General features: G+C 36.0%; 1 protein-coding gene across 2 annotated transcripts in view; it reads right to left on the bottom strand.

Annotated features, from left to right (window-relative positions):
- CLTC (clathrin heavy chain) overlaps window positions 1-23,294 on the bottom strand; it is a 62,788-nt gene that overhangs the window by 7,543 nt on the left and 31,951 nt on the right. Inside the window, exons 11-31 of one of the 2 annotated variants that reach the window (XM_080680909.1) lie at window positions 21,972-22,109; window positions 21,569-21,733; window positions 21,232-21,412; window positions 19,503-19,666; window positions 14,218-14,343; window positions 13,480-13,622; window positions 11,909-12,143; window positions 9,174-9,296; window positions 8,041-8,186; window positions 7,615-7,798; window positions 7,221-7,413; window positions 6,374-6,531; window positions 5,758-5,922; window positions 5,527-5,634; window positions 5,276-5,443; window positions 5,001-5,150; window positions 4,773-4,904; window positions 4,549-4,659; window positions 3,235-3,405; window positions 2,643-2,864; window positions 1,412-1,432 (exon numbers count right to left, since the gene is read on the bottom strand). In XM_080680909.1, the coding sequence (XP_080537035.1) occupies window positions 1,412-1,432; window positions 2,643-2,864; window positions 3,235-3,405; window positions 4,549-4,659; window positions 4,773-4,904; window positions 5,001-5,150; window positions 5,276-5,443; window positions 5,527-5,634; window positions 5,758-5,922; window positions 6,374-6,531; window positions 7,221-7,413; window positions 7,615-7,798; window positions 8,041-8,186; window positions 9,174-9,296; window positions 11,909-12,143; window positions 13,480-13,622; window positions 14,218-14,343; window positions 19,503-19,666; window positions 21,232-21,412; window positions 21,569-21,733; window positions 21,972-22,109 (3,204 nt within the window). The remainder of the gene's footprint in view (window positions 1-1,411; window positions 1,433-2,642; window positions 2,865-3,234; window positions 3,406-4,548; window positions 4,660-4,772; window positions 4,905-5,000; window positions 5,151-5,275; window positions 5,444-5,526; window positions 5,635-5,757; window positions 5,923-6,373; window positions 6,532-7,220; window positions 7,414-7,614; window positions 7,799-8,040; window positions 8,187-9,173; window positions 9,297-11,908; window positions 12,144-13,479; window positions 13,623-14,217; window positions 14,344-19,502; window positions 19,667-21,231; window positions 21,413-21,568; window positions 21,734-21,971; window positions 22,110-23,294) is intronic. The other variant, XM_080680910.1, reaches the window with a different exon arrangement.

The following is a 23,294-nucleotide window of genomic DNA, read 5'->3' as shown; positions in this document are numbered from 1 at the left end:
CAGGTAAGCATGTCACTGAGTTCCACCTGTACTATTGAAAATTCACTGTAATGTAAAAGGCTTTTCCACAGAGACTGCAATATGCTGCAGAGGAAAGTTAACATGCAGTCAGTTATTTTGGTGTATGTGTGCATGAAAAAAAGGCAAAAGTACTGAAGCAAGAAGTGAGATCTGAAGATGACTGTTGCTATACAGGCTCTCAAGAAACACACACAGCCCACAGCAATGCTTTAAGAGTTTCAAAAGTAGTATGATGTAATTGCAATGACTGTTGTACATGCTTGATTTAAAACAATGCATAACACTGCAGTTCAATTACCTGTTTTTCACACACACGCTTTCTAACTGCCTTGCTTACTAGCTGCTGAAGGGCCTCACACAATGCATTTTACTCAGGTTTGCCCTAAGTTCCAATGGTGACTCCAGTTTGGTTCAACAAAATTCCAAGGCATTGTCCCCCACCCAAATTCGTTCAAATTTGTTTCAACTCTCTTTTATCTTCCCACCCTTTTCTTACCACAATTTGATATGAGACATAAGTTTGTTAATTGGTTTCATTTATACTGGGATGGTGACAAGCCAATTAAGGAAGCAGCAACCAAAAGGTGCCTAAATTTACCATGGATAAGCCAACAGATGAATAAATGAGCAAACTTGAGGTGGCTTCAGAGGTGTGTCTTATTACAAAACGTAGAAGTTAATATTGCTTTGTTATATATAGAAATAATCCATGTTGCTTAGCAGCAATTAGAGCAAGCTACTCTCATAATTAAAAAAGTTTTGAGTCCTCTTGAAAATAGACTAGCACCATAAGAACTGGACACCTGGAGAAACATGAGGAAAGTCTCTTCGGAAGCAGCTAGTATCTCTTGTATCTACTTTCAGCAAAAAATTAGTAAGAATCAAGAGATCAGAAACTGGATCACAGTCCTTCAATACCAAAAAAAATCCCAAAAAGCCTTTTAGGGCATGTATATACAGATATAAATTCAGCGACTGTCAGGCAAGCTCACAAAATAAAACCAGAGGCTGTTTAAATTTATTTAGAGTATTAAGAAAATCCTATTATGGTCCAGATACCCTGACAGGGAAGAGAAATTTCCTGAAACTTTGAAATTAATATGGAAACTCACCATGCTCAGTTTTTAATAATATATTTAAGAGAGACTGTGAACCAACTACTGATTAGCCTCCTGCCCTTCCTAAAGCCTATTAGCTGATTAGTACCAAACATCTACTAACGTCCTACAACTCTATTATAGTTATGTTTCAAGGGACTTGCAGAGGCTTTAGTGAAAATTTATTGGGGGGAAAAAGCAGCAGCAGCAGTGTAGAAAAGGAAGGAAAAAATCATGCAAATTCCTTAGACTTAGTCCTCCAGACTTAAAGATGGAAAAGAATCAACTTTCACCTTTTCCTTTATTGCATCAACCTGCAAAGGAATTCAGAAGGTGCAGCTTAGAAAAAAATCAAATTCCATATTGAGCATAAAAAGGTAGAATCAGCAACAAAGGTTTAGGGGAGAAACATCTAACCACTAAAAAAGGTATGAGAAAAGTGAAAATAAAGGGCATACTGTAAGCAAAATTTAGAATTTATATATATTTTTAACTTCAGAGCTTACTGCAGAAGAATTTATGCTAGAGTCAGTGTGAAAGAAAGCAGCTTAATCGCTAGTAAAATTTATAGCACTTCGGTTAACAGCAGCTTAGAGCCAGGTCTCACAAGTTGGCATTATGCATAAGAAAAGAATTCTCATCTATGGCTAAGATACCCTGGACTTAAATACAGAAAGTGTTAATTCTTAAAATATTATTACTGAACACAATGGTATCTACTTAGATGGTAGCCTAAGACCATACTCAGAATACTGGGGGCTGTTAGTAGTACTATTTTTCCCCCATTAAAAAGGCATGCTGAAGAGATCAGGTGGAAATGGATTTTAATAAGCATGTTTTCTCTAATGAAATGGATCCTTTAGGATCATTTTTAAATGTTCGACAGCAAAAAAGCTAGTAACTGTTGAAGATAGGGTGAACAAAAATATCTAACATCAAAACGGGACACTAAGACGAATAAGTGACTTTTATAAGATTATATCCCCAGCTTGTTTAATGCGCTTTTAGGAAACGTATCATTACTTGTTAACCTCCTTATGATATTTTAAAATTAGGGGTTAAACTATCAAAATATTGAGAAGATTAACAGGATGTTAAGAATATAGGTGTAGCTTCCCCAGGGGAAACGGGCATACATATTAAAGTCAAGAACCAACCAAATAAAGGGAATCTATACTACTATTTCTAGATATCTGAATTGTAAGAACTGATCTAAGGAAGATAGTTTGAAAAAAATTTTTTAATCAAATGTTTAAAAAAAACTAACATACAATGTAGAAGTAATACTATTCATCCTCAGAAATACATTGAGGATAAACATTCTGGCAAGTTATGATTTGAGTTTCCTTTTCCATGCAATGTCATTTGTCAAAAATTAAAAATTTATGGAGAACAGGAATATTTTTGAATCAACTACATAACTTATTTTACTAGAGAAAAAACATTGGGAAAAAAATAAGTCTGCACATGGAGTTTTATATATTCAAGATAATTAGTTCTGAATATACCCAGAGGTGCCATTACCTTTGTCAAATATTCCTTCATGACCTGGATGAAATAGGGCATGGCAAAATCCATGATATTGTGCCTCCAGGCAGTTTCCAGGACAACATCTGGCCTTAAAAGATCATAGCAGGTAAAGAGACAAGCTCCAAAGCACTCTCTTTTTTCTTCCTGCAAAAACCACTGTAGGAGTTCTTCAGCCAACTCAGTATCTTTAGATTCAGAGGCATACTGCATTGCATCCTATTCAAACGGATGAAAGTCAAACATTAAATTCAAATATACTGAAACTGGTAAATCAAGCAATACAATGGGGGGGGGGGAGAGTACCAGTTATATAATTTAAATTAAAAACTTGTTGAAAGAAAATAGACAGATAAAGCATTCTTATTTTTGTGTTTCTTTTTGAGAGCTTTGAAATAAAAATAAGATAGTCCTAGAATAAAGAAATTCACTTAACTATGATATTCTCAAATGGGGGCTTAAAGGTAATTTTCATATTCATAAGCTAATACTTTTAAAGACCATAATCATTTGTAGTATACCACGTTAGGGTTAACACAGATCATCCAGTAGTTGGTTTAATGGCCCTGTCCCCACCAACTTCATCCACCTTGTACAGGCTATCTTTCTTGCACAGCTCTACACTCTGTTTCCAGCGATTGTTGCCTTTGAAGAGATAAGCAGCAATTCTTCTGAACTCAATGAGTTCATGTTTTTCCAAACGCTGAGCAAGTGAGATATTGTCAAAGTTGTCGTAAGCGTCTATTGATGTTCGCAGAGCCTTAAAAAAAGAAAAGCCATCCAAATTTCAAATCAGTGTTCCATTCTAGTTTTAAGTTTATGTTCCATCATTCTTCATCAATGAGCCATTATGTACATAACTGATTGTATATAACATGATCAATGTATGACATGTATGTATGATGATGACCAGTGCATCATTATTAAAATATGACAGCCTAGACTCAAGCATCAAACCACGAAGTTGTAATCTAATAAACAAGCATCAAGGTTTTTCAATATAATTATGTAACAAAGATCTCGAAGATACTGTAAAATTTCTAAAGGTGCAATTTTCTCCAAGGTTTTTTATATCAAGGACTAACATTAATGGTTATGAAATTTGGAAAATTTGTAATTTGAAGGGTAAGATTTCATGCTCTGAGGAAACTCCTGATACAACTCAACATGATAGTCAGTCATATAGAGGGGCATGGGATCTGAGCCTAAAAGAAAAAAGAGCCCACTGAATCTTAACTCTCTTTTTTTTTTTTAAATATATTTTATTGATATTTCACAGAGAGGAAGGGAGAGGTATAGAGAGCTAGAAACATCGATGAGAGAGAAACATCGATCAGCTGCCTCCTGCACACCTTCCACTGAGGATGTGCCCGCAACCAAGGTACATGCCCTTGACCCGAATCGAACCCGGGACCCTTCAGTCCGCAGGCCGACGCTCTATCCACTGAGCCAAACCGGTTTCGGCTGAATCTTAACTCTTAGTTAATTTTGTTCTTGTGAAGCCCTTCACAGAGGTAAGTTTATTAAACAAAATCTAATATAGTATTGGGCAAGAAAAGCAGTGAATATATTTAATACCAAGTAAGTTTTAAGGATTAGTTAAGAGATCAAAGACTTTTCAACCCTATCTATAATCTAGATGTTTAGGGATAAAGTAACTATAATTTTTTCTAAAGATAAGATATAAGCAAAATTCTGCAAACTTGGCACTTCATTAGGAGGAAGTCAAATTTATCAATCCTGAACACCTCATTAAATTTAAATCGTAGGCATACAAATACCTACTGTTTAAAATTTTAAGGATAATGGCCTCTTTTTGTTTTTTAACTGCAAAACATACCAATTTTACAACCTAATTATAACCCAAGTTTTGAGAATATATGCAAGAATCAAAACGTTTTACCTGATAATCTTCTTCTGTAATAAAGAGGTTGTTCAGTGATTCATTCACAGATTTATTGTTGTGGTTCTGAACTGAACGCAAATATGGTTTCACCAGTGGTAGCTGTTTAACCTTTAAAATATAGAGTTCGTTACAAATGTAGCACATGGTTAAAGTTCCATGGACAAAAGTTATTCAAGTGTGTCTTAGATCTTTGTTATAATATTTTGAAGTTTTAAAAATACCTTGCTGAAATAATTGACTGCACGAGTATGATCCAACCGTGGAGACAGCACCATCAGCAAATCATTTAACAACAGAGGCTTGAATTCTAAGTAGAACTGTATTGCTCTGTAGTATAATTCCACATTGGCAACCTAAAACAAGAAAAATCCATACCTAAGTCAGAGTTACTTCCTAATGAGCTTACTCATTCTGAAGCCTTTGTTTTGTCTTCTGAAGAAGGTACATACCTTGGTAATGATATCTTTGAACTGCCCTTCTTTCCATGCATCAGTGGGATGATTCATCATGGTAATTATGGCATTATCATATTCTTCATACTTGTCATACAAAAACACCAATTCTGCCCAAAGATGAGCTTGTTCTGCAGCTCTTAGCACCTATGTAAGAAAGATTTAATTGCTTTAGATATGAGTCTTTAATTCTACCTAGTACTCCAAAAAGGGATATTTTAAAATATTAGTTTTAGCGATAGAATTGCCTCCCAATGTCAAAGGCTGGTTACCTTAGGTATATTCACTCTGGACCAGAACAGCTCCAAGTGCTCCCTCATTTTCTGTGGCTTAAATTTAGAATATAGAATGGCTAATTCGGTGAACATCCCCATATGAGCTCGCTCAAGTCCCAGAGCTGCTTCCAACATCGTTATCAATTCTTCAAAATATCCACGATCCTGAATAAGGAAGATAGTAAATTAAAGATAGGACTATCTGTGGCAAAAGATCTCAATTAATATGAAAGACTCCTGTTCATTACCTGATAGTAGTTAATAAGTTCCTCTAATTCATCTGCATGTACTACAATATGGAGCCCACACATCTGAGCAAGACGGAATTCTTTCCCATCTACACAGGCAAAGCAGACCTACAATAAAAATTTCAAATATGTGAACTCAAATGTAAACATGGCTGGTTAATTCAATTCACAGTTTAAAGAGCATTTCTAAATAGCATCTTAATTCTTCACTCAAACAGGTGTTGAGATTACCTCTTTCCATGTTCGGGTACTGTTTGCTTTCCTAGCTCCATCAACAGCTGCCTGATATTCACCCAGGTGAACCAGGGTCGATGCCAAGCGTCCAAAATTGGAAACATTATTGTACAACAACTTAGCAGCATCATACATTTTTTCATCATAACAACGGTCACCAACCTGAAAAAAATAAGGACAATCCATTTTCAGCGAGCCTAAACTCAATCCTTTCTCCAAAGTTGCAACTCAATGTAATAGTGAAAAACAATATTTTTCCTGTAAGATATTTTTTCCTTGGAAATCTTTTTTTTTTTTTTTTGATATATTTTATTGATTTTTTACAGAGAGGAAGGGAAAGGGATAGAGAGTTAGAAACATCGATGAGAAACATTAATCAGCTGCCTTCTGCACACCCCCTACTGGGGATGTGCCCGCAACCAAGGTACATGCCCTTGACCGGAATCGAACCTGGGACCTTTCAGTCCACAGGCCGGCGCTCTGTCCACTGAGCCAAACCGGTTAGGGCTTCCTTGGAAATCTTCAGCTGTGATGTGTTGATCCTACTAAGCTAATGACGTTGCTCAACTACTTATTTTAACATTCTTAAAAAAAATATGAATAAGAAACCTACTTGTTGGATATGAGCATTATTTGGCCCATTGATGAACTCTTCTAACTCTGCAAGGCGGTTTGTTTTAGCCAGTGCGAATATCAATTCTGTCTCCACATAGGACTCACGAGCCTTCTTACGGGCCATCTGCAAGTACTTTACCAGTTCTTCCCAGTTTCCTAGGTATAGGAAAAGACAAAAGTAATACAAGCACTGACATCTTTTAATATCTATTAAATCTTTCTTACATAGGTGCTAAGAGCTGCAGAACAAGCTCATCTTTGGGCAGAATTGGTGTTTTTGTATGACAAGTAATACAAACACTGTTTATCTTTTCACCCAAGTAAATGAGAACTACTATTAATTTCCCTTTAAGGAAAACATTATAGACAATAACAAATATAAACAGTGAAATACATCTATAATAGCCAATTATTCCAATATGTTCAATTAAAACCTAAGCAACCAATTTCTGAATTAGTGTTACAGTAAAATGAATCTTACCACACAGCAATTACACTGAAATGGCTAGGATTTTAATAAAACTTCTATTATACTTCTGTATTATCATTAATGAAATGAATAGTGGACATCCCCTTTCCCTTAGAGCTGTAAGGTTAGAGCTCAATCAGAATTTTATGAAAATTTAAAACAGAAAATTAATCTTTCCCATGAACCTTGCAAGTTCACAAAATGCAGCTTCTCTTTATCTGGACTAAAATGGGAGGGCTACATGTTTTCAAAAGTAACCCTGAAGTATCTAATTCCTACTTAATTCAGAGTACACAATTTATCTTAATGCTTAGCTTAATCAGAGCTTAGATACATTTTCTGAGGTCACAAATACAGAATAGTTAAGAAGTCACACCACTAGTATTGGCAGCCTGAACAACTTCCATGTAAGATGAAGGATCATCTGCTTTGATGTAAGAGTCAATGGCTTCTTTCACCATTCCTTTCTGCAACTGGGCTTTTGCAAGCTGACTCCAGACCGCAGGTTCATTGCAGCGTTCAGCAAATTCATATGCCCGATCCAAGTTTCCAATATGTTCAATTAAAACCTAAGCAACCAATTTTTGAATTAGTGTTACAGTAAAATAAATCTTACCACACAGCAATTACACTGAAATGGCTAGGATTTTATTGCTCTCCTATGCCATAGCACTTGGTTATGCTCATCCTCAAAGGATAATACATATATTGAATCATGAGAAATCATTACATTTAGTATATAAACTTAGGTAACCTGAAAGTTTATTTACCTGCACTGCTGAAGTATTGACATCAAATTTCCGGAAAATGGCAAATGCTTCTTCAAAAAGCTCATTGCTGATGGCGATATTGGCAATATCTGGAGCATCATAATTATCCAGGCGGTTAATATACTCCATAACACGGGTCCGATCAGCCTTGATTGCAGTGAGGATTAGGAGGTTTTGCAGATTCCTTTAAGATAAAGAAAGACTTAAACACAATATTTTAATAGCTCATTAGTTCTAAAGAATAAGCACTGTGGCTATACTAGTAGAGTCTTTTGTCTCAGGAGGTAGGGTGAGAAGAGGAGGATATTAAAGAGTGAGAATTTAGACAATATACTCAAATCTTTGTCTCTCTATTCCTTCCCAAAACTGACAGGCCATAATGAAAGACTAAATATAAATAGCCAATGGAACCCTCTCAGAGCATACCTGTGTTCACTGAATACGGAGTTATCAAGAACAATTTTCTCCAGCAGTTCAATAAGTTCATTAGGAAGGTCTGCAGTCATAAAAGCCTTGACAGTTACTGACACTTCTTCAGGGTCCTGAGTCTCAGACAAGGCTGTCTGCACAACCTTCAGAGGATATACAGATAATAAGTTCTGAGAATCAAAGTGATTTTTGAAGATATGATCTAATAAAACTAAGTTGGCTTTTCAGTAGAAAACTTGAAATAGTCAGTAAAAAAAAAAATGGAGGAAAAATACCTTTAACTTTACCACCCAAAGGTCTTCATACACAAATTCATGTATAACTATATCATATGTACTTCCATTCTCCTGAAAAATTACCCTAATTGTATAATTTCAATCTTTTCCCCCATTAAAAACATTACTCATAATAACCACTCCCCATTATCACTTTAATGGCTACATATAATTCAACTACATAGATATAGCAGCATTATACACTCAATAATTCCTCTGTTTTTGGCTATTTGCACGGTTCCCAGATGCTGCAGTATTTTTTTTCTGGGAAGATTTGTACTTAAAAATTTTCCTTAGAAATGCTTCCTAAAAGAGGAATGAAAAAAATAATAGCTTGCATTCTCTTCCATATTTATACTTCCACAAGGAGAATTTAAGAACCATTATAACAATCTTTAATTTTTAGCGTTTTAAAATTTTTTCAATATTATATGGTTATAACCCCACATCTCTCTTTCAGTTTTATGCTTACTAGGGAGAGATTTAACATTTACCCCAATTGGTCTTTTGTATTTTCTCTACTATCAATTCTCATTCTTACATTGTCTTAAATCAACTTAGTCACTTCTCAGTTATTAATAACAGCAATTCTTATTTTATTAAATGTTTAATTTGCTATTTTCCTTTTAACTATAATAAATTGAGAGTTTTATATAATTAAATAATCACTTTTGGGATGTATTCTCTTTTTGTTAACATTTATGATATGTATATTTTAAAATAATTAAATGTTTTAAATGTTTCTTTTTACTGCCTTCTCTCATAGTTAAATATGGTCCATGTGTATGATGTGGGAAAAGAAAAGGTTTTACTTATAGTTAAAAGATGAGCCTTAATCTCATTTGTCAACTTTACCTGGTCAATTAGAGGTCTCCTATAAGGATTGCTTTCCAGCAGCACACTGCCCCACAGTTCTGGATCCTTCCGGCGTACCAGATAGCGGGAAAGACTTTTGAAGAGGGAATTCTCATTGCAAACCTAAATAAGATATTAAAGATTAATTTCAAGGTAAGAAGTAAAGGCTTTTTATAACTGACTTTACTTTTAAAAGTTATTTCCTATCATTTATACCCTGATTATTGTTTTCTAGGATAAAAAAATCCACTATTTTTACATATAATCTTGAAGAGGTTACAAGCAAGTATTCTACTCTACTGGTCTATTTATGCACCAGTACTGCATGTTTTAATTATAGAGGCTTTGTAATGTGCTTTAATATCTGGTAGGCCTAGTTCACCTTTATAGCTTTCTTTTCAGTGTTTTACTAGCTATTCTTGTGTTTATTTTTCCATGTGTACATGCATACATATATGTTCACGTGTATATGAATGGATGTATGTACATAGATGCATTTTCCTAGCTCTGACCACTGAAAGATCATAGAAGCAAATACAAATACACCTAACAGCCCAGATCTGAGTTTTTTAATCCTCACCCAAGGACATACTTAGAGAGAGGCAGAGGAGAGAGACTGGGGGGGTGAGAGTTGAAAGAGGGAGAAACATAAATTGGTTGCCTTCTGTATGTGCCCGACCAGGGATCAACCACAACCCAGGTATGTGCCCTGACCAGGAATCCAAGCGGCAACCTTTTGGTGCATAGGTCAACACTCAAACAACTGAGCCACACCAGCCAAGGCCAGATCTGAGTTCTGAATAGCATTCCACACTAAAAAGGATGTTGAGTTCCCTGGGAAAATGGCAGATTCCAGGGCTGTGAGGGTACAAAATGAGTGTGATGTAACTTGTTGTGCTAAAAAATAAGGACGTGCTCGAAGAATGGTGAGACCATAAGACAAAGCCCCAGGAGGCAGGCTGCAGAGGCTTTTATCAGCCAAAACTGGGACATTTTGAGCATCAAAACAACAGTGGTGGATTATAATCTATTGAATCAAACAGGGAGTCATGAGTACATGGAAATATGAGTGCTAATAAATGCGGAGAATGTGCTAGACTTGGAAAATTGTCCTTTTGCAACCAACAAATTAAGAATGGTTTAAGAAGAATCAATAGATTCTAAATGGGCATAGAAGAGGGGCACACAACATTTGCATGGTTTTAAGTGTTTCCTTGCTGACTTAAGATGTGCAAGAGGAAATATAATAATTATACAGTAAAGAAATTGATAACAATAAAAAGTGCCTCCAACAATGAAGGACAAAAGAATGCCAAGTGCTTCTGCATATAATAGCATGACAAAGACAAAACATCACTTAAGCAATATTCTGGATGGAAAATATACAATCTAAAGCTAATTATGAGGAGCCATCAGAGAAACTCAAAATGAGTAAGATTCTCTTACACTGTGAATATACAAATTGCCACTGAATTTTTCACTTTCAAATGATTAACATTATGTAAATTTCACTGCAGTAAAAACTTACAAGTAGAAAAAAGACTACGTTTATAATGATGTATTAAAAAAGACAAAGAAAGGCTGAAGAATAATCTCATATTAAAAGAGACTAAAGATATGACAACTATATGCACTATGTAATCCTAGACTGGAAGAAAAAACTGTTGTAAGAAACATTACTTGGTCAATTGACAAAACTGGCATAAATTTTAAGAAATATTCTGTCAATCAAATTGACTGAAGTTGGTTTCTATAATGTGTTTATGAAAGAGAACATCCTTATTCTTAGGAAATACACTCTGCAGAGATACAAGGCCACGATGCATGCAACTTTATCATTTGTTTAAAGGATGTATGCATGTGCATAAACCACAGACACAAACAATGGTGTGGTGAATGCCTGCAGTGGTATGGAAACCAGATGGAGAGGGAATAATGGGGGGAAAATGGGGGACATCTGTAACACTCTCAATAACAGAGATAAATTTAAAAAATTTTTACCAAGGGGCGGGGGGGGGGGGGGTGCGATGTATGCATTCTGTGTATGTGTATGAGACTATATAAGAACACAAGTGATAAAACTAGTGCAGTTAACATGTTAATAAGTGAAAACAGATTTGATCTACCATTTTGGCCACTTTAAATTCACAATTATTGGCAAACAAAAATTTTTAAAATCACGTCTTCCAAAAATGCTGTCTTAACTACTTAAAACTACTCTGAAACTCTCAAAATTCACTAACCTAACATTATATAACACACTAGAGGCCTGGTGCACAACATTCGTGCACTGAGGGGACAGGGGTATCCCTCAGCCTGGCCTGCACCTTCTCGCAGTCTGGGACCCCTCAGGGGATGTCCACCAGCCGGCACTCAAGACATACCTCTTGCAGTCCGGGACCCCTCACTCCTTACCGCCCGCCTCCAGGCAGGAGAGGCTCCGGCCACCACCACTGCACTCACCAGCCATGAGCCTGGCTTCTGGCTGAGCAGCACTCCCCCTGTGGGAGTGCACGGACAACCAGGGGGAAGCTCCTGTGTTGACAGTCTGCCCCCTGATGGTCAGTGAGTGCCATGGCGACCAGCCATTCAGTCAATTTGCATATTAAGGTTTTATTATATAGGATTTTTTAATCCAGCCTTCTTAATAAAACCTACCTTGTTAAAGTAAATAAATAAAAAATAAATAAATAAAATGCAGCCTTCCTTCTACACATTCAGCTAGCAGTACTCACATTAATAAGTTCCAGGTCACACTGGCCACGCTCATAAGCAACACAGGCCAGATGTGGATCTCTCTTCTCACAATATTTTCCAACAACACGACTGTCATAATAAGGATTTTCACGAAGAAATCTCTCTGGGTTGTTATTACTGTCTATGTAGATTTTGGCTAACGCATTGTGAGTAGCAGGCTCCTCACAGCCCTCATGAATCCTGGCCTCTAGCCAAGGCAGAAGCAGTTTCAACCTAATAAAAACAAACAAACCAAAAAATGACACATGCACACATTGTATTATAAATAACAAACTCTTGACAGGCTAACTATTTAAATAATGTGCTTTCTCATACATTATTTTGTATTCTCAACAACCCTATTATAAATTGGGAAATAAGACTTAGAGGTGGTTAAATGATTTGCCCAAGATTACACAGAAGGTATATAAGACTATCTTTATACTCTCCCAAACTTACCTGTTATATATCTAGATAGGATATAGAAAGATATATCTAGATAGGATATAGAAAGAAGAGATTATAGATTCGTAAACTGTTTTTTTAAAATATATTTTTATTGATTTCAGAGAGGAAGGAAGAGGGAAAGATAGAAACATCTATGATGAGAGAGAATCATTGATTGGCTACCTCTTGCACGCCCCCCCACTGGAGATCGAGCCCGCAACCCAGGCATGTGCCCTTGACTGGAATTGAACCTGGGACCCTTTAGTCTGCAGGCCAATGCTCTATCCACCGAGCCAAATCGGCTAGGGCTAAACTGTTCTTTTTTATACTGGACAAAATATCTAGACATTGGATAAATTTTGTTTAGGAGTGGGCTGTGATGTGGTATGAGAAAATAGGCCAGATTATCTGAGGTTTCTTTCAATTTTAACACAATTAACATACATTACCTACAGCCAGAGGAGGCAGCATCCTAAATGCACACTAGGAACAAAATATAGTATCTTTAGAAGCTATGGACTTAATAATTCAAGCAGTTGTATGATCACTCCACCAGAGGTCATGGTTTCACTAAGCTATAGTTTATGTTTCAATGGATTAAATATCAAAAGCACCCAGTAGGCCATTATTTTGGCTATCAAATTCATGTAAATACTTACATTACCATGTCCTCCTCATAACTAATATTAAGATTCAAATAAAAAAACAAACAATTTAACCCAGAGTTAATAGGGAACTCTTTTCTCATTACTCTTGAGAATAATTTATTTAAGAACTCGTTAGCAAATAGAGTGTCACACCTAACTAAAAAGAGGCTTTTCACATAGTTTACATTAAAAGCATATACCAAGTTAACCCATGTAGCTCTAATTATAAATATGCAAAACAAGTGATTAGCCAGGTTAAAAGATTTTTTGTATGATAGCTGCAATGTTTCAGAAAACAGTTTTTCTTTAAATCAACGCTACAGTTAGCCTATCACTTCTAAATTGGTTGTTTCCAGGGAATAACGGTCCATTTATTTCTGAGTAGCTTTTCAACAGCTGACAGGTTATATTTTTATCCATTACCAGGCTGAGAGAGACTTATTTATCCCAGTTATGAAGGTTAAATGGTACTACACCTGTTTCTTTTTTCAACCTCAGCAACAAGCTCATCAGTAGAAAATTGACCTCTTACAACAAGAATCAAGTTTTTAATGACATCTTCAGAGCAATCAACATCAAGTAATCCTCCAATAACCACAGGAAGTCGACTTGGATTCACCTAAGGGTTAAAAAAATTTGAAGAATGTCTATTAATATGATAAACGAAAATGAGCTTTAAAAAATAAAACATTTCCCCCTCTTTTAAGTTCAGTTTTAAAATTCAATAATAAACAGTCTAACTTTGCAACTAGACCGAGGAATTTAGCAGGAAGTCTGGCTTGGTTAATTATCTCAGCATTATTCCAAAGGATAAATAAGTCCAAAAATGCTATAAGTCACAGAATTTTTCATACATTAAGTCCACTATAGCAAAACTGTCTTTCTGTTTTTAGAGTTAGAAGGTACAGTTTTTTATATCTATATTTAAGATGCTTTTAAAACTGTGCTTTGGAGTCTATGGCCTCTACACAGATACTTCAGGTGCTACCAAGTAAGTAGGGCATTGGCCATCCAACTTTTTCAAACTACAGCAATTCTGATCTGTTTTATATACTTGGCATGCAAGTAAAATTTTAATCAAAGAAGGATCTGGGCAGGAAAACATTCTGAGAGCCACTGTAGCAGACCACAGTTTCAAAAGGATGAAGATTTCCAGAGTGAAATATAAAATCTACAATAAGATTTAATTTTTAAGTTATCTAAGTATTACTTACCTTTTGTACATATATCTCTATATACTTTTGAAGATTATTTCTATATAAGTACAGCACCAAATCATGGACAAAGTCAAATCGATCACACACAATGATGAGTGGTAATTGATCTGTTAGCTTCGCTTCCTGGGGGGGAAAAAGAACGAAAAGAAACCTTAATTTTCTCCTTCTGTGAGATATCAAATCTATGTAAAATATGAGAATCTCTGTTTTATACTGGTGGGAGAGGATCATATAAACTTGGCTGTTCTCCTAAAGAAATACCCAATTGCTGGAGAGAGCGTACCATTTTCAGTAATTTTTTATTAATCAATACTCAGATCCATAGCAAAATACCAGGTCCTTCCCACAAACACCCTTGACCAAAAAAAGTAACAAATTAAGATTAATGAGCCACCACTGGCATTCAGGATATAAAATCATCACAGTAGGACTTTCATTAATTAATAAAATAGAATTGAGTTATTTAAGACCAATAGTCACATTGTCAAAATGATGACATAAATGGCTTGTACTTGTTTCAAACTAATGATTTTTTTCTACCCCTCCCTAATTCCATTCTATATGGCCAGCCTCTAACATTCTGTTACAATAAAGCCTACAAGGAGCAGCATGATGGTGACAGCCATGAATTAAACACACCACATGTTGCTATAAGAAAAAAGTTAAGAAAAAGAAAGCATGTAAAGAAAGACATCTTTAAATTGCCTACTGCTTTTACCATTACAAAAACCAAGCTATAATCCTACTTTATAGATTGACATAGATGTTACAGACAGGAGGTAAAACCTGTATTGGGCATTTACCTGAAACATGTCCTGTTACATTCCACAGACATAAGGTAAAGCACAAAAAACAACAGTTTCCATCAGGAATTCATTTACACACAGTGAAACATTGCTCAATATATGATCTATGAAAACCTGCTAAGGAAGTAGAACTAAGTAGGACAGGACTTTCCCCAATGACAGCCACTAAGAACATTATTTGCAAGGTTAGAACAAAATAGTACCTAAGTCTAGAACGTATCAGTCATCCAATCCTATATAATAAGAGAGGAATATGCTAATTATTCCGCCAGTGTAAGGACCAGATCACGGATCTGCAGGAGGGTGGGGCAGCGAACTACAAGGGGGCTGCAAAGAGCTACAGGAGGTGGCAGGGCAGCAAACTATGGGGGGGCGGGGGGAGCTACAGGAGGGCGGCAGCGACCTACTGGCGCGCGGATTTGTGTGCAGGGCTACTAGTTATAAATAATTTGAAGATTAGTCTACGAAGTGTTCAAAGAACACAAAACTAAATCTGGGAGTCATGAGAAATCCTGAATAAAAGATCAAAAAGGCATGCATGGGTTTGGATTTATGATAGGCCTGTACCCCTGGGTCTTTCATAGTGCCCCATGCCAGAGCAAACTGTGGCCTTGAATCATTGCCTGGCTTCTGCCCGTAGGCTGCAGGCACTGAAGCAGTTTACACAGTGAAGGGTGGGGGGCCGGGGGAGGGGGGCAGGAAGGAAAGGCTATAAATCTGAAGTGGAAGTCAGCTGCAGATTTTTCACACATTAAGGAAAGTCTAAAGCAGGGGTGGGGAACATCCGGGTCTTGGGCCATATAAGGCCTGAGAAATCATTTGGTCTGGCCCTGCCAAGGCAATAGGGGTGAATTAATTAAATGTTCGACCAAATATAGTATAGCAGGCTAATTTTAAGTTGATAATTTTGTATGGCCCTTGAATGATGTTATAAATATCCAAATGGCCCTTGGCAGAAAAAAGGTTCCTCACCCCTGGTCTAAAGCAAGTATTTAGCAGCATGGAAACTACTAAACAGCTGCTATAAGCATCTCTAGAAAGAGTGTTTGATCTACTTATGTAAAGATTTCAATAAGCCAAGTTTTTCCTATTAAATAAACATCAAAAAGTTAGTGGGTCATACTAATCTTCTTTATCCTGTTTAATATAAATATAAAATATTATGTACTTTTATTTTATCATTTAGGGAGAAAACACACTTGCAAGTAATCTAAGATTACTTAGGTATTCTATTCTCATGCGTGTTTAAATTTTCTGCTGGCAAAGACAAACATACTTTATCTACGCACCCCCCCACCCCCCAAAAAACTTAAGATTGGAAAAAATAGGCAAAAATCTAGAATGGATACTTTCTTGATTGCCTAAATTTGCACATGATTTTATACATGTAAGTAATGCTATTAATATTTTAAATTATTTAAAAGTTTACCCTCTAGCTATTATGGTCAAAGATTTTAAGATAAAAATTAAAATTATATAAACATTCAGAGGTTGTCATAAACATGAAGTTATTCATTTAACTAATATTTACTGAGTACCCAGGTACCAGACACTGTACTTATGCACTGGAGATATAGCAGGGAACAAAGTAAGCATTCCCTCAAAGGACTTACATTGTAGTGGGAAGAGACAATACTGTTAAGTGTTATTTTAAAAAAAGCAGAATATGGGGGAGGTAAGGATAGGCTAGGGCAGTGGTCGGCAAACTCATTAGTCAACAGAGCCAAACATCAACAGTACAACGATTGAAATTTCTTTTGAGAGCCAAATTTTTTAAACTTAAACTTCTTCTAATGCCACTTCTTCAAAATAGACTCGCCCAGGCCATGGTATTTTGTGGAAGAGCCACACTCAAGGGGCCAAAGAGCCGCATGTGGCTCGCGGGCCGCAGTTTGCCAACCACAGGGTTAGGGTCATCTGAGACATCCTTTCTCATGACATCTGATGAGAAATCTTAAAGAACGTGAGGACTTAGGTCATGAAGGTCAGAGAAAAGTGGAAAGGGGTACAAGCAAAGACCCTGGGGCAGGAGAGGGCTTAGGGAGTTCCAGAAATAGCAAGCAGGTCAGTGTAGGTCAAGCAAAACCAGGAAAGGAAAATTGATAGAAGATTAAAGGTAGCAAGAAGCAGATCATGGATTTGGAGAAGAGTTCCATGCTCTTTATGGAGATCTCTAATTCCACAAAAACTTAGGGCATGAGCCAAATGATGCTAATATCATCATTTCTTCCTGCTAACAGGTTACTGTACATGGGAAGCCATATTCTATCAATCTTTGTATTTCTGGTGTCTAGCATATAATTGGCATTGGAATGTTCAAGATCAGATTCAGGGAAGTATTTTTCTTATTACCACAGAGTTTACATACAACACCAGTCAATTATCATATAGCTAGTACCTCCAAAGCTTAATAACAGTGATGGTGAGATGTAGCATTGCAGCTACCATACTTCTGGTCAATAAGGAAAGGGAGTAAAATGCTTTAGTATGTTCATTCTCACTACTGGAATGAAAGGCTGGATATAATAGTAGCATCTTAGTATTGAGTTCCTATCTCAGATTATTTAAAGATAAGACACCAGGTTTACCTCTAACTCAGACTGGAATTAAAATTCCTTCAGGGAGTCAGGAATAACTCAAAACCAAAAAGAAACAAAACTTGAATTATTGTATTTCACATGTAGGCTGACACTACCTTGTTTCCAAGGCCCACCAACACAGCTTATTTACAACTATTATAACCTGAACACTTATGGCCTACGAAGGTAGTTGAGAAAAACAACTTGTGGTTGAAGAAACCAAGGCTGAGTTAATTTGCTTGAGGTAACAGGTCGACATATACTGAATGAACAAATAATATAGTTAATAACAGAAAGAAATGGAATTTGAACCAGATTTGACTGCTTCAAAAGCCTGTAATATCCATATCCATGCCCCTACTCTATCAGGCTTGCACCCAATTTACAAATGTGGAATGGGAATCCTCGTCTAATTAGATCTCATGGGCTAAGCAACTTAAGGCTGCACCATCCTAATATCCAGATAAGTTTTTTGAAGTTTAAGAACAAAATAATTCAGTCCTGCTTTATATATATATATATATATATATATATATATATATATATATATATATATATATATATATATTTCATAAGTCAAATATTAATACCCAATGCTAAAGAAATTACGACTGCAACATAAAAGCTGTGAGCTTAATAAAAACAAAGAGAAATCAGTTTAAGAACCTGGTAGTATTTTTAAAAAAGGAAACAGTACTGACAATCAAATGAGGAACTGAACCAGTGTTAGGGGTACACTAGCCAAGCATAAAGCATCAATCTTTATTTGGAGTTTTTTTGACACCAGAAAGTCTTGAGTTCAAACACATCATACTAGCCAGGCCACTCAGACTATTTATAATGGTCAAGATATTAAATTATAAAGCTATATATTTTTGGGAAAGTTTATTTTTTAATCTATAATACAGGGTTACTTCAGCACTTTGACTATCTCAGTACACTGAAACCCCTAAGGTTTGTGGTTATTTAATCTAGAGCCCAATCAGCTAATACAGCTGTAGATTAAAAATGATGACAGTATAGGCGTAGGAAAAGCCTATTTTTTCTACTGAATTATACATTAAACATTTTGGTTTTAGTTTCAATCTAAAATTCTTCCAAAAGACCAAAAAAATGTTTAAGAACTTTATATTCAGTTCTGGAGTCATTTCATATATATAAATAAATGTTTAGGGGGATAAACTGAATGTTCTACAGTTTTCCTGAATTTTAGAGGCAACTAACAATTTTTAAGTTTTATTTTCCTGTAAAAGTAACTAGTAGGAATGAGAATAAAGGTAAAGTTAAGTTAAACTTTGAACAAAATTAACTGCCCTTAGGTATATTTTAAAGAGCTAACAATCTTTAAACCATTACTCTTCACTTCAACATAGGCAGTTCTTACTTCTCTAGAACTAAATTCCTGTGTCACAAATCTGAGGATTTTTTGTTTACTCTTACTCTCAATTTATGAATTACACATGATTAATATTTAGTTTCCAGAGTCAGGCTAATTTGATGACAGAAATAAACCTGTTATGCATGCAGTAGAGACTCCTTAAAATGACACTGAAGGCAAAATGATTTTAATATTCAAAAGAAGACTAAATGATATTCTAAAATGACACTGAACATCTAAAACCATTTTCAAAGTGAAAGAAAGAACATTTCTTTAAGATAGTGCAATTTTTTTCTTCTTTTAAATAGATGGGATCATTCTTAAGTATTACTTACCAATTTCCTTCCCTATTTCAAAGGAAACCACAAAGTATTAAATTTGGAAGAAATAATTCAGCACACAATTTCAGAATGTTAAGAATTTTACATTTAGGGGAACTTTTTTTTTTAACTAACCAAACCCTTGCAGAACTGCTGATCTTCAACCCAACCAGAAACTGCATTACTCAAAATCACTTACCTTGAGAAAATTCTTGACTCGTTCAGGATCATAGCAGTTGCTTTCTCGGCAGATTCTTTCTACTTCTTTGATCTGTCCCGTCTTGCAAGCTGCCTGAATATATTTAAAGTGCACATCTGGGTCCTGACTAAAGTTAACAATGGATCCCAGAAAATAAAAGAGACCTTAAAAAACAGATAATTGAAATTAAGTACAGGTGCACTTTTGAGAATAACAGAACTGTATAATATTTAAGCAATTAAAAAACATGTTATTTCAATTATACTTCAATTTTACAAAAAATAAAAAACACATACTCAATACTCCCAAATAATAACTGGTTGTTCAAAAAACTCCATAAGAATACGAATTAATCTAGTAATTAGGTTCAATAAAGGGATTTGCACTTTAATCTTAAAACAAAAAAACAAAAAAACACACAAAAAAAACAGAAAATTCAGCTTGGCCAGCATGGCTCAGTGGTTTAGCGTCAACCTATGAACCAGGAGGTAATGGTTTGATTTCTGGTTAGGGTACATGCCCAGGCTATGGGCTTGATCTCTCTCATCATTGATGTTTCTATCTCTTTCTCCTTTTCTTTTCCTTTCCTTTCCTTTCTGAAATCAATAAAAATAAATGAAAAAACCACAGAAAATTCAACCCAATGTTTTCTAATAATAGAGAAATAGGAGGCAGCTATTTAATACCAAACTAATTATCACATCATATTCCATATGCCAAGTTTTAAACAAAGACCCTTATAGCAGGTGTTTTTCCATATGCAGTTAATAGGAAACATACAAAAGTAGTTTGAAGAGAATTTAATGCAGTGCTGTCAATACAGTAGCCACTAACCACATGTGGCTACCAAGCACTTGAAATGTGGCTAGTGTGACTGAAGAACTACATTTTTAATTATATTCAGTTTTAATTACTTCAAATTTAAATAGCTGTATGTGGCTAGTGGTTACTGTACTGAATGAAATAGTATAAATTTAGTGCATAGCTAACATACAGAAACAGAAAACTAGTAGAAATCTTATTCCTTCTGTCTAGAGCAATACTACAAAAAGAGGAAGAAAAGGTAACTGGGACCAGAAGTTTAGCTAATGAACCCAAGAGCCACCCAACAGTGATTACATTAGTACTCAGTACAGCAGTGGTTTTCAACTGGGGGTGATTTTCTTCCCAGGAGACATTTGGCAATGTCTGGAGACATTTTTGTGTCACAACTGGTGGCGCTGAACCACACTGGCACCTAGTGAGTAGAAGCCAGAGATGTTGCTAAGAATCCTGCATACACCCCGCCCACCAACAAGTTATCCAGCCCAAAAGGTCTGAGGTGCTGAAGTTACGCAAACCAGCTGTATATAATGACAAGTCACAAAATATCCTCGGTTAGAAACATTTGCCATTATAAGAGTCAGACAACATAGCATGAAAATTTATTATACCTGATCACTAGTCACTAGTATTTTCGTCTTACACAATTATTACAAAGCCACAATATATATATTTGTATCTTAAAAATCTGCTTTTATTTCACCTATAAAATATCCAAGCAATCTTGTTCACTGCATATCACTATAATCTAACATAAAAGATGCTCGACAACATTTATTGCAAGATAAAACTTAAAATTGTCCCATAAAATTAAGCTGGTGGAGACAGAATCTCTAATAGCCTGTGAACATAATAATACCCCTCTTAGTTATCTTAATTAAAAAACAACTCAGAAATTCCTAATTACCTTCAAAACTTTTGAAAGATTCAAACAGTTCAATCAGAGACTGAGTTGACAGTTGTTCATGATACTTAGAAGCCACTTGAACACAGATCTGCAGATTTTGGCGAATATTGGCAGACAGCATGGCCCTGAGGCATTCTAGGGAGTCTTCTACTGATAAGGATCCAAAGTAATTCACTAACCACTAGAGGACAAAATAAATGAATAAGCAAGTACATAAATGAAATAAAACTGAACCTAATGGTGATATGAAATTATCATCATTCAGTACCACAAACATATTTTCAGTACACCATTTAATCATATCTAAGACCACCTGTTAGGTAAGAAAATGAAATACCTCAGGGTTAAGAAGATGGGTGTGAACAACTGCACGCTTAATATCATATAAATCAGTGAAGTGTTCTAATGCACGTTGCAGTAGGCCAGCCTTTTCACACAGCTGAGCAATATGAGCCCGGTCATAATGCGTGAACATCTGATTCCCTAGAATAGCATCTGCAACCTATAAAACCACAAACAGGATAGTTTCTTTTACCAGCCCATTTATATCATTAATTCTATATCCAGATTACATATAAAGATCCAATATCTAATTGATAAAGAGGAGAAAATACAAAGGAATGTTAACTAAATTTTCTTACAAGAATAGTCATCTCAGTTGCTTCGAATAACAATCTACGAAGCTCTGAGTAACTACTAAAACAGTGTTGAAAACACCTTAAAAGTATGAACGCATATACCTGAGGTGCGTGCATAAGGTTCATCTCAAGCAACCTAGTCTGTAAAGGACCTTCAGATGGGCGATTATTCTTCAGGGCATCAAGCAAGAATGCAGTACACTGCTGAATTAGATTGTATTCCATAAAGACATCCACAATCTGCAAAAAGATTTAAAGAATATTGTTTGAGATGTTTAAAAATGGCTTTATGATACTGTTGATAATAGGTAAATGAAAGGAAATTAAACATTATCTCATTTGTTTTACATATAAAAAATTGCCAGACCAAACCAACCCCGGACTTAAAAAATGTTATTTGGACAGCATAACTTCGTAATTTAAAAACAAATTTCTGGGCCCTAGCCAGTTTGGCTCAGTGGATAGAACATCAGCCTGCAGACTGAAGGGTCCCTGGTTCAATTTCTGGTCAGGGGCACATGCCTGGGTTGTGTGCTTGATCCCCAGTGGGGCGTGTGCAGGAGGTGGCCAATCAATGATTCTTATCATTGATGTCTCTCTCTCTCTCTCTCTCTCTCTCTCTCTCTCCCTTTTAAAAAATAAATTTTTGGCCCTGGCCAGATAGCTCAGCAGCCATGGGCAAACTACGGCCCGCGGGCCGGATCCGGCTGTTCTATCCGGTTCTCTTCCTCTCCCCTCCGCTCCTTTACTTTGAATTTATATTAGTTCACACAAACACTCCATCCATGCTTTTGTTCCGGCCCTCCGGTCCAGTTTAAGAACCCATTGTAGCCCTCGAGTCAAAAAGTTTGCCCACCCCTGGGTTAGAGCATCATCCTGATATGCCAAGGTTGTGGGTTTGATCCCTGGTCGGGGCACATATATGAATCAGCCAATGAACGCATAGTAAGTCGAACAAATCGATGTCTCTCTGTTTCTGTCTCTCTCTCAAATCAATTTTTTTAAAAAGAAAGCTGTGGCCTGTGTGTTCAGTGGTTAGAATGTCGGTCACAGGTTTGATTCCCGGTCAAGAGCATGTACCTGGGTTGCGGGTTTGCTCCCCACCCTGTTGGGGCGAGTGTGGGAGGCAATCAGTATATGTGTCTCTGTGACATCAATGTTTCTCTCCCCCCTCCCCACCCCCTGCCTTCCATTTTCTCTGAAAAGCAATGGAAAAAATATCCTTGGGTGAGGGTTAAAAAAGATAAGAACTATTTTTGTCTTGTGGAGTTACTTTTAGTTCTAGTAAAAACAACTATTATTCCCGTACATTTTTTATATATTTACAGAAACATCTCTAAACAAGAAGTCCATTTTGTTTGTTTTTAAACTGTCTATATAGCCCTGGCCAGGTGGCTCAGTTGGTTGGAACGTCATCCCGAGCAC

This window comes from Plecotus auritus (genome assembly GCF_963455305.1).
Source record: "Plecotus auritus genome assembly, chromosome: 7".
Classification (NCBI taxonomy): domain Eukaryota; kingdom Metazoa; phylum Chordata; class Mammalia; order Chiroptera; family Vespertilionidae; genus Plecotus; species Plecotus auritus.
Note: the sequence above shows the minus strand (reverse complement) of the source record. Positions and strands in the feature narration are given on the sequence as shown.